General features: G+C 56.0%; 2 protein-coding genes across 4 annotated transcripts; one reads left to right on the top strand and one right to left on the bottom strand.

Moving 5' to 3' along the window:
* The first annotated feature begins 1,339 nt into the window (after positions 1-1,339).
* Positions 1,340-5,068, top strand: ERAS (ES cell expressed Ras). Of its 2 annotated transcripts, XM_077987935.1 has the most exons (2): positions 1,340-1,474; positions 4,016-4,996. In XM_077987935.1, exons 1-2 carry the CDS (start codon positions 1,371-1,373, stop codon positions 4,758-4,760), a joined length of 849 nt encoding a protein of 282 aa, XP_077844061.1. In that variant the 5' UTR covers positions 1,340-1,370; the 3' UTR covers positions 4,761-4,996.
* A 947-nt stretch (positions 5,069-6,015) lies between these two features.
* Positions 6,016-10,806, bottom strand: PCSK1N (proprotein convertase subtilisin/kexin type 1 inhibitor). Of its 2 annotated transcripts, none has more exons than XM_015127374.3 (3): positions 10,615-10,806; positions 6,786-7,261; positions 6,016-6,376 (listed from the first exon to the last, which is right to left on the bottom strand). In XM_015127374.3, the coding sequence occupies exons 1-3, from the start codon at positions 10,726-10,728 to the stop codon at positions 6,181-6,183; spliced, it is 786 nt and encodes a 261-aa protein (XP_014982860.1). In that variant the 5' UTR covers positions 10,729-10,806; the 3' UTR covers positions 6,016-6,180. The 2 variants fall into 2 exon arrangements, with proteins under 2 accessions (XP_014982860.1, XP_028697772.1); XM_028841939.2 differs by having other exon boundaries at positions 10,513-10,806.
* Between the last annotated feature and the right edge of the window lie 388 nt (positions 10,807-11,194).

Below are 11,194 nucleotides of genomic sequence, written 5' to 3' on the forward strand. Positions count from 1 at the left end.
ATCCCCTACCCATCCATTGCCCCCAAAAAACTAACTGAAAATAGAGCAGCCATTTTGACTGGCTCCATGGGAGATGAAATGGTAGAATCCATGAGAAAATGGGTGCTTGCCTTAGAAATAGGGGCCTCACAGCCAGTCCCAGCCACACCCACACCCTAGGCTGAGAAGGCAAGAAAACTAGCAGGAAGTATCCTCACCAGGCCTGTTTCCCCATTTGTCTCATTGGCCTGACGGGATGGCGGGAGGTCCACGTTTAACTTGAATGTGGTGGTCATGGTAGCTTCTTGGCAGAAGGGGTGCCTGCCATTGACCGGAGGTGGGAAATTGGAGGACAGTCTGAGAGTTGAATTTCTCCCACGTGGTGAGAATTGCTTTGGCAGCTCAAGGGAGTAGGACCTGAGGTTTCCAGGACTTGTCTTCATGGCCACCTTATGATCCCGAGCTGACCACCACAGCCTTACTGAGTCAAGAAGAGGAAGGATGGGGAAGGGCCGGGGCTGCCCCGTTTTTGTTTTGTTTTGTTTTGTTTTTTGAGATGGAGTCTTGCTCTTGTCGCCCAGGCTGGAGTACAGTGGCACGATCTTGGCTCACTGCAGCCTCTGCCTCCCAGGTTCAAGTGATTCTCCTTCCTCAGCCTCCTGAGTAGCTGGGATTACAGGCGCCCGCCACCACACCTGGCTAATTTTTGTATTTTTAGTAGAGATGGGGTTTCGCCATGTTGGGCAGGCTGGTCTCGAACTCCTGACCTCATGATCCACCCACCTCGGCCTCCCAAAGTGCTGGGATTACAGGTGTGAGCCACCGCTCCCAGGCCAGGGGCTGCCCTGTTTTAAGAGCCCTCTGGATGCCCCACCTCTGCTGCCCTCTCATTGATCAGGACTGTGCATGTGGTTGCCATAGCTGCAAGGGAGCCTGGGAAATGTGTAGCTTGACAGGCAGCCGCCTCTGATCAGGGGCTTTCTTCCCTGACAGAATGACCTCTCCTCTGTCACTCTCCACTTTTCTCCAGAGCTACCAAAAAACGGAGCTGAGGCAGCACGGGCTCTGTGGCCTCAAAGAGCTTCCCACAAAACGGTTCCCAAAGTCAGGCCATCCTGGTCAAAATCTGACCCCCAACTCTCCCACACACACACACCACCAATAGGAAAGCAAGGGAGAGGCGCTGTAGGGGACACACAAGGAGGTTTGGCCGCCGTCCGCGCACCCCTAGAGGCCGCTGTGGCACCCACGTACCTGTGCGCAAGCCACCTGGGGGCACGACCCCGTGCTCCCCCGGGGCAATGGTAGGGGCAGGGGCGGGGCAGTGGCAGGGGCAGGGGCGCGGCGCAGGGGGGTGGGCGGCCTGAGGAGCAGAGGGAGGGCGGCTGCGCATGTCCACTCCCCCACTCGCCGCCGGGGGGCCCCGGGGAGCAAGCGTAGCCCCCTGCCAGGCCTGTCAGAGCGTCCCAGCGCGCCTGCCTCCCCACGGACACAGGTGAGCGAGGCACCGGTGCCCCCGGCCCCGCCAGGCCTGGGGGTATCCCCGCGCCGGCTTTAGGGGACCCTCCCCCAAGCGCCAAGCCTTCTCCCGGGCGAGCGGCCCCTCACCCGGCCTGCCGGGAGGGGTGTTGGCGCTGGGCTGGAAGAGGGGCCGCCTCACCCGGAGTCGGAGTGGGTCTTGACAGGATGCCTGGGCGACACTGCTCACACGGAGTCCGAAGTGCAGCCCTGGTTTCGGGGACCCCTCCGTACTCCGAGCTTTGCACCTCACCCGGCCTCGTCCGGGAAAGCGCGACCTGGCGAGGCTGCCCTGACCCCAGATCCCGGCTCCTCAGCGCGCCGGCCTCGGTGAGCTGGACGAAGCCCCCCAACCTGGTCCCGGCGGCTCTGAGCGCGCAGCCACCGCCAGGAGCCCAGGGGACCCACCGGGGGCTCCGCGCCACTTGAGAGGACCAAGCCCCCCATCCCCGGCGCCTCCCGCGGGCTGAGACCCCGGGCCAGTGCCCTTGGCACGTGCCTCTGCGCCTCATGGCTCCTCCCGGGAGTGGGGCCGTGAGGACCCGGGCCGCGGCCTCCCTGCGCGTCGAGGGAACTGGGCGAGTGTGGCCCGGTCCTGCCAGGCAGCTGGGTTGGGAGCTGCGCTCGGCCACTCGGCCAGTCCTCGGGCTCCCCTTCCTCACCGTCGGCGCCCCCAGACTCCAGCCGCTTGGACTCCGACTTAAGAGGCAGCCTCGACCCCGCCTCTGCCTTCTGACCCATCCCTAAAGATGGCCGGGCACCCCTACAGGACCCCCAGAAGCCGACCTCTCCCTCCATGTGCGCCACCGCCTCGCCCCTCCCCGCAGTCCTCCAGGTCTTCTTCCTGTCCCCAACGGTCTGGGACCCCCAAGCTCCATCCTCCGCTTCCTGCTCTCTTCATCCCGCCCCCGCTCCTTCTGGGCCAGCGCCTCCAGTGACTATTCCCAGGGATCCCTCAGAGCTGAGGACGCCGAGGCCACATCCCCATTTGGGACCTTGCCCCGACCCCGACCTCCGGATCTCCAACTCCACCAAACCTCGAAGCCACCATCTGCCCCCAAACTGTCGCTGCTCCAGGCTTTCGGAAGGGAGTCGTGGCAACAGCCATTAGGATGCACTAAGCGGGGCACTTCCTGAGCCCAAGGACACCGAGGGGCATTCACTGAGTGAATGGGGATGTGCTGCTAATAACTAACACTAATTGACCACCTGCCGTGTGCCCATCCTCTTCGAACACGCAACTTCCTTGTTCCTTATCTTGTTATTGTCTCTTTCTCTCTGCCAGAATCTAATCCTCACAAGGGCAGGGACTGGGGTCTGTTTTGTTAACTGCCACACCACAATGCCTGGCACGAAGGAAGATTCTTGAATTAATGAATGGAGATTAAATTATAATTTAAAAGCCTGGCATGAACTAAGCACCTTCTGCATGCTTATCACCTGCTACTGACATATAGTTCACTTTTTTTTTTTTTTTTTTGAGATGGAGTTTTGCTCTTGTCCCCCAGGCTGGAGTGCAGTGGTGAGATCTCACCTCACTGCAAGCTCCGCCTCCCGGGTTCACGCCATTCTCCTGCCTCAGCCTCCCGAGTAGCTGGGACTACAGGCATCCGCCACCACGCCCGGCTAATTTTTTGTATTTTTAGTAGAGACGGGGTTTCGCCATGTTGGGCAGGCTGGTCTCAAACTCCTGACCTCAGGTGATCCACCTGCCTCAGCCTCCCAAAGTGCTGGGATTACAGGCGTGAGCCATTGCACCCGGCCCACTTTTTTACCTAGTTTGTTGTCTCTCACCCCGACCAGAATATAACCTTCATGAGGGCTACAGTTTGTTGTCTATTTATTGCCCACCTCTATGTCCTTGCCACACAGTAGGTTCCCAATAAATGTATGTTGAATAATTAATAAAGACAACATTCTAATGATAATGGCTAACAGACCACGTAATTGACATATTTATTTGGTTTATTGTCTTATCTGCCTCTGCCTTTTAGAACATAAACCTTCTGGGGGTGGGAATGTTGAGTCCCTACTGTCTGGCAGGCACTGTGCTGGGCTGGGGTTCAATGGTGACCCAAACCGGCAAAATCCTGCGCTCCCTCCATCATGGGGAGGAACTGCTAATGGGCATAGGCATTCTCTTCGGGGTGAGGAAAATGTTCTAAAATTTAGTTATGGTGATAGTTGCGCAACTTCATGAATATGCTAAAACCCGTTAAATTGGACACTAGCTGGCTGAACTTGATGGGATGTAAATTACATCTCAATAAAGCTGTTTGGGAAATCCAGACTTCACAGTTGTTGGTTCGTGTGAGGAGGGAAGGAGAGATGGGGGGGACGTGGGGCAGGGAGAAAACAACATAAATCATATATATATAGCACGCAAATTGGAAGGTGATCAGCACACAATAGGCACTTGGTAAATGTTAAAATAATGACACCCCACTGTCTCCTTGCCCTCACATGGTCTCCCCTAACATATTGCCTGTTGTCTTGCTTCTTCTCTTCCCACTTGCAGAGCCCGCTGCCCACGTCTCTTCCCTGAGCTGCCTGCTGGGGTCATGGAGCTGCCAACAAAGCCTGGCACCTTCGACCTGGGCCTGGCCACATGGAGCCCTTCCTTCCAGGGGGAAACCCACCGGGCACAGGCACGCTGCAGGGATGTTGGCAGGCAGCTGCCTGAGTACAAGGCTGTGGTGGTGGGCGCGAGTGGCGTGGGCAAGAGTGCGCTGACCATCCAGCTGAACCACCAGTGCTTCGTGGAGGACCATGACCCCACCATCCAGGATTCCTACTGGAAGGAGTTGACCCTGGACAGTGGGGACTGCATTCTGAATGTGTTGGACACAGCAGGGCAGGCCATCCATAGGGCCCTGCGTGACCAGTGCCTGGCTGTCTGTGATGGTGTGCTGGGCGTCTTCGCTCTCGATGACCCCTCGTCTCTGATCCAGCTGCAACAGATATGGGCCACCTGGGGCCCTCACCCCGCCCAGCCCCTTGTCCTCGTGGGCAACAAGTGTGACCTTGTGACCACTGCTGGAGATGCTCATGCCGCTGCTGCAGCCCTTGCACACAGCTGGGGGGCCCACTTCGTGGAGACCTCAGCCAAAACACGGCAAGGCGTGGAGGAGGCCTTTTCTCTGCTGGTCCATGAGATCCAGAGGGTCCAGGAGGCCATGGCCAAGGAGCCCATGGCAAGGTCCTGTAGGGAGAAGGCCCGGCACCAGAAGGCCACCTGCCACTGTGGCTGCTCTGTGGCCTGAAGGTCTTGGCCAAGAAATGTAGACCTACCCCCAGGCCAGGGTGATTGTTTATTTGACATGAGACCCCTGAAGCAATTAGCTTTGAGGGACACATTCAGTATACTAGGGAAAGATGGACACCTCTCTTGTTTTCACTTGGTGAGGGGCTTTTTGGTAACATGGGAGTGCCTAATGTTGCTTTTGTTATGTCAAGAGATTTTGTGCAAAATTAAATAAATGGTGTTTTTGGTTTCAAAGCTGCCTCCGTGCTGAGTGTTGTGTGGGTGAGAGTGAGACTGGGTAGAATGTTACTTGAGTTGTGAGAATTCTTTCATTCAAGAAATTCAGGGGGAGCCCACGGTGTGCCAGGCTCCGCTTTAGATACAAGGGAGGTAGAGACAAACAAGACACTTAAAAATCCCTGCCCTGATAGATATGGCATCAGGCTAGACAGTGATAAAGGCTACATGTTAAAGGCAGGTGAAGGAATAGGGTGACAGGTCCAGGAAAGCCTTCTAGAGAGTAGGTGACATCTGGACAAAAACTTGAAGATATCCAAAGGCAGAGGGACTAGCCAGTGCAAAGGCCATGGCTACAAATCAGCTGCTACCACAGCAACCCTCAGTATCTCCAGGGCCTGGAGCAAGAGTACAGGTAGGCCTCTACACTACATAACTAAATAGGTAAACAGACATTGCAAATCAAGCTTTACAAAGCAAACGAAATACACCCTATCCTAATTTGGCAAATACACTTTCTTGGTGACCTGGATATCCAGGCTCCAATTTCTCAGCCTTCTCAGAGTTCCCTGCCAGAATGTGCCTGTCTGCCAAAGAGTGTGCCTGTATTGGGACCTCCCGTTCCCCAGCGCGAAGTCCTCTCCGGTTCTCTCCCCCGCATCAGGAGGTGTTCATGTGTGCCTGTGACATCCCAGCCCGCACCTCAAGCTCTACTCCCGTGCCCCACAAAGCCACCCCTTGGCCCTCAGGAGGATGGTCCCTTGGAAGATGATGGTGCAGGCCCTGAAAGTGGCCTGAAAGCCTGGGATCCCCATACCCAAGTGAGGCCTAAAAGGGGGACACAAGATCCGCGTGGGCACTGCCATTGTCCATGTTGATGCCTTCCCCTCCACCTCAAGGAGAGACATAGACTGAGCAGGTGATTGCTCTAAAGTGCAGGACCCAGGGTAGGGGCTCCTCTCCCCTGGTCTAAGGGCAACCACCACCGTGGGCACCACCAGCCCCTAGAAACTGCCACTCACACAGACAAGCACAGAGCTGCTTCAGATCATGTTTATTGTGGGGCCGGGGGTAGGGATCCTCGGGCGGGAGGGCTGGTTGGCCGGGGTAAGTTGCTCTGGACGTGCTGGCGGGGAGCAGTCCTGGTGGCGGGATGGCGGGGGCACTCCTGGGTCCCAGGGTGCAAGGGATCCGGGCTGTGCTCAGGGTGGCAAGAGGCGGCGTGCAGGCACCTGGGGCGCCGGGGTCTCTAGGCGTTTCACGCGCAGCAGTGCCCCCAGCACGCCCTCAGGGGGCACGTCGGAGCCCACATCCTGGTCGGCGGCACGGCGGAGGCGGCGCGGGGCTGCCACCCCCTCGGAGTCCGCGCTTCCGGCAAGAATCCGTCCCAGCAAGTACCTGCAAGGCCGAGCGCAATGCAGTGAGGCTACGTCCGCGGTGGGGCATTCTCTGGCCCCACCCCCGAGGCCCAGAACGCAGGATCCACAACCACGTACTGCCTGGGGACAGGTTCCCTCCCTAAGGAGGCGTCCTCAGTCCACTGCTTTCAGGAGACAGCCGTCTTTCATCCCAGAAACGGTGGCTTCCCTGCCTCCCTCTCCCCTTTCCAGGACCTGGGGTCCACTTCCCCCACTGAGTACTCAGCCAGGCATCCTTGCCCCGACTCCCTGGATCCAGGACCTCACTCCCTCTTAGGGCCCCAAGACTTAGAGGTTCGCACTCCACGGGAGAAGCAGGCGTCCCAGTTCCTCTCCCTCGACCTCCCCGGACGGAGGCACCCGACCCCTCCCCACCCCCTGCTGGGCACCTCAGCAGCTCGGGGTCCACGTCGGGTGTCTCGTCGCCTGCCTCCTCGGCATCTGGGCCCGCGGGGCCGTCGTCGTAGACTGGGGGCCGGGGTCTGAGCGCTGCGGCGGGGACAGGCGCGGGGACAAGCTGGGCTGCGAGGGCGGCAGGGTCAAGGCGGGCGCGGAGCAGAGCGCGAGCTAGCTGCGCTGCAGGCGCGTCGGGGTCGTCGTCCAGGCCCAGAGCCGGGTCAGAGTTGCGGGGGGCGCCCCAAACACGCAGCAGCTGCGCCAGGACGCGCGCCTGCTGATCCTCAGCCTCCTGCGCCTCGGCCCGCGCCCTCTCCTGACGTTCGGCCTCCAGCAGATGCGCCAGAGCCCGCGCTAGCTCCTGCACCGCCCCCGCCGCCGCCTCACCTCGGGGCACTGACCGCCGGAAGCGGCGGGGATCGCCAGTCTCAGCCAAGGGCGGCGACGCTGCGCTTAGGCCGCGGGGCTCCTGAGGGAAAATGAGGTGGGGGAAAAGAGTTTGTCAGCGTCTGTCGAGCCAGGGACCCCAGCCTGGGAAGCTCCGTGGGCCTCAAGCATCCCAGATGCCACCAAAAGCACCGTGACCATCCAAATACACCCGGACTCCCCTAAGGCCACTGGAAACCACCAAATATCTCCAAACACACTTAAGGCCACCAAAGATCCCCAGACACCCCCCCACTCCACCCCACAGCGCGCCAGTGATCCCTTGGTGACTCATAATTCCTCCCTCCCCACCCCCACTCCTGGGGACCGAGTTTCTTTATAAGAGTAGCGATGGTAGATATGACAGTTACAGATTTTTCCATATTTAATATTGTGGACAACAGGAACTATATGAATAAACTTGTTCATATACCATTTGGCATGTGTACAAGTTCATCTGTAGAATAAATTACCCAATAACAAATTTTCAGTTCAAGCAGTTTTGAAACAATTTCCACAAGTTTAAAGAAATAAAAGAGGGTACCAATAATCTGAGCAAGGAATAAAAAATATCATAAAAATGACTGTGAAGGTTTGGAAAAGAAACATACAGGCCACATATAAATATGCTTAAAAGGAGTGATGCCTGCAACACAAATAGCCAATAAAAGAGTAGTACACAGGGGCCGGGCGCGGTGGTTCACGCCTGTAATCCCAGCACTTTGGGAGGCCGAGGGGGGGCGGATCACAAGGTCAGGCGATCGAGACCATCCTGGCTAACACGGTGACAGCCCGTCTCTACTAAAAATACAAAAAAATTAGCTGGGTGTAGTGGCGGGCGCCTGAAGTCCCAGCTACTCAGGAGGCTGAGGCAGGAGAATGGCGTGAACCCGGGAGGCGGAGCTTGCAGTGAGCCAAAATCGCGCCACTGCACTCCATCCTGGGCAACAGAGTGAGACTCCGTCTCAAAAAAGAAAAAAAAAAGAGTAGTACACAGAAGATACAGAGAATTCCTAAACAGTAGTAAGAGAAAAACTCATACAGAAATAGAAAAAATACATGATCACCTATTTCACAAAAATGATTACTAAACATGAAAAATTGGGCCAGCTGTAGTGGTTCATGCCTGTAATCTCAGCACTTTGGGAGGCCAACGCAGGAAGATCGCTTGAGGCCAGGAGTTTGAGACCAGCCTGGTCAACATAGGGAGACCCTGTCTCTACAAAAAATAAAACCAAAAAAATGAGCGAGGCACATGCCCATAGTCTCAGCTACTTGGGAAGATGAAGTGAGAGGATCACCTGAGTCCAGAAGCTCAAGGCTGCAGTGAGCCCAGATTGCACCACTACACTCCAGTGTGCATGACAGAGGAAGATGCTGTCTCTAACAAACATAAAATAAAATTAAAAACCTCATTAGTAATCAGGGGAAAGCAAATTAAAATGCCAGTGAGATACTATGCATAATATAACTAAAAGATTGACCCAAATCAAAAAGTCTGATAATATAAAGTGTTGATATGAATGCAGAAAAATGGGAACTCTCATACTATGCTGGTGAAAATTAAACTGGCAAAGTAATTTTGAAGAGCGGTTTGACAATATCTAAAAAGATGCACATATCCTATGACCCACTCCTGGGACGTTATGCCCCAGAGTAGCTTTGGCACATATACTACTGGTCACAAGTTCATGACAGATGATGGCAGCACTGTTCGTAATAGCATAAAAGGGCAGGGGAGAAAGAAAAGCCTGGAAACAATCCAATGTCCACTGACAAATTGAGAACACATATATAAATCATGATGTCCTCATAGGATATAATGTTATGCAGTAATACAAATAAATGAATTATAGCCACCAAGCATAAACTTGGATGAATCTCGCAACCAAAGTAGAGCCAAGGAAAAAAAAAAAAAAAAAAAGCCAAGTTCCAGAATTTCACTGCAGACTGCCTGAGACTACTAGACACCCTGAGGACTTCCTAGTGACCCCTAGTGACTACGCGGAACCAGTCACCTAGTATGATTCTATTTCAATGATGTTCAAAAAGCAGGAAAAACTAAACAATGGATTGTTTTGAGAGCTACACATATGTGATAAGCTACAAACAAAAGTAAGGAAGTAAGGGATCAATGGACAGAAAATATAGAATATGGACTGTGCAGGAACAGGGGCTGCCATGGGGAGGGGCACACAGGGGCTTCTAACTCTTGGTCAGGCTCTATTTATTCAGCTGAGTGACTGCTACACGGCGGAGTTATTTTGTCATCATTCTTTACATTGTACATATATATTAAACACATTGTTACACGGATATAAGGTAACAGTTTTTGTTTTTTTTTTTAATTCCCATCTCTGATGCAGACAGTATTGAAGAGCTAGAGGAGGATGCCTCTGCAAGTGCCCTTGCTTGGCGCCTACCACTCCTCAGTCACCCCGGGGTGTCACACTCACCAGCAATCACAGCCTCACACACATTATGAGGACTGACAGGCCTGGAGATGTCACATATACAGCCCAACACTGCCACAGCCACATGTAAGGACCTGCACATGTTCACATCCGCAGCTGCCCCTGCAGTTACAGTCGCCAAGCCACCCAGGTGCAAGGACATGCACCATCCTTAAAGACACAATGCAGCAGAGAGGCATCATGGCTCCTCTCCTCAGGATGACACAGCTCCACAAAGAAACAGAGAGAAACAGTCTCAGGAACACGCAAATGAAATCCCAGGCACTTGGTCCAACAGAACCACTACGGAATGTGCACACGGAGATGCGAAGACCACTCCCTCTCAAAAACGAAATCACAGAGAGAGTGAGAGAGAGAGAGACGCCCATAGGCCATGCCAACACACATATAAAGATTCATAAATATACACACGGTGTCACCGAGAAAACAATCGGGCCCACAGAAGAATCGCGCACAGAAGTATTCCGGTATCACACACACTACACACCCAGACGCACCACGGCACCTTTGTAGGACATTTGGAAGCGCTCAAACCAGAGACCACACACTTTCAAGGACACGACACCTCCACACCGCTGTCCTCACATCACACGCACACACACCGATGCGCGCGCGCCCTTTCTTAAAGCGCCTTAGTGCCGTGGAGAGCGTCACAGGCACCGGGCTCGGAAAGGTGGGCAGGGCAAGGTTACCGGCGGCGCCCGGGACAACGCCACCCGCACAGGCAGAGACCGAGTCAGGTCTCAGGTGTGCCGGCGTGGCCTGGGCGCGGACCGGCGGCCGGAGCCCAGGCCACCCTCGTCGATCTCTCCGCACGTACCGGGAGCCGGCTTGGGCGAGGATGAGGTGGCGCAGCCCCAACTCCAACCCTCGCCGGTGGCATCCTCCCCCAACCCCACCCCGCGCCGGACTGGAGTCGCACCTTTACCGGCCGCGCGCAGAGCGCGGAGGGCGGCTGAAAGAGGCCCAGCAGCAGCAGCACCAAAAGGCCGACGCCCCCGGCCCGCGGCCCCCAGAGCAGCGGCGACCCCGCCATGCTGCCCCAGCGAGCCGGGCTCCGGACGGGCGAACTGGCTGGCAAGTGCGCAGTGCCCGGGCGAGCTGGCGAGGCTGCGGCGCTCTGCGGCTGCGCACGCCCGGAATCAGGGCCCCCCCCTACCCCCCCACCCCCCCACCCCCCCACCCCCCCACCCGACGCAGGCGCAGCCTCGGGGAACTGGCAGCCCCTCCAGACCTCCCGTCGCCATGGAAATGCCCAAAGGGCAAGGTGGAGAGCTGGCGGTTGCCATGGCAGTCGGAGGGCAGTTGCTGGGGCAACCGACCTTACAGTTACCTTGGCAGACAGGAAAACAGGCAAGAAAAATGGACTCAGTGGAGTGAAATGGGGGTCTGGTCCTCATCTCTCTTCCTTGGGGAGGAGATGGACTTTAGTTTGTTCATTAGATAAATAGTTAATGGATCACCCGCAGTGGGCCCGGCCCGCGCCAAGGGAGATGGTTTCA

Source organism: Macaca mulatta, chromosome X (assembly GCF_049350105.2).
Source record: "Macaca mulatta isolate MMU2019108-1 chromosome X, T2T-MMU8v2.0, whole genome shotgun sequence".
NCBI classification, from domain to species: Eukaryota; Metazoa; Chordata; class Mammalia; order Primates; family Cercopithecidae; genus Macaca; species Macaca mulatta.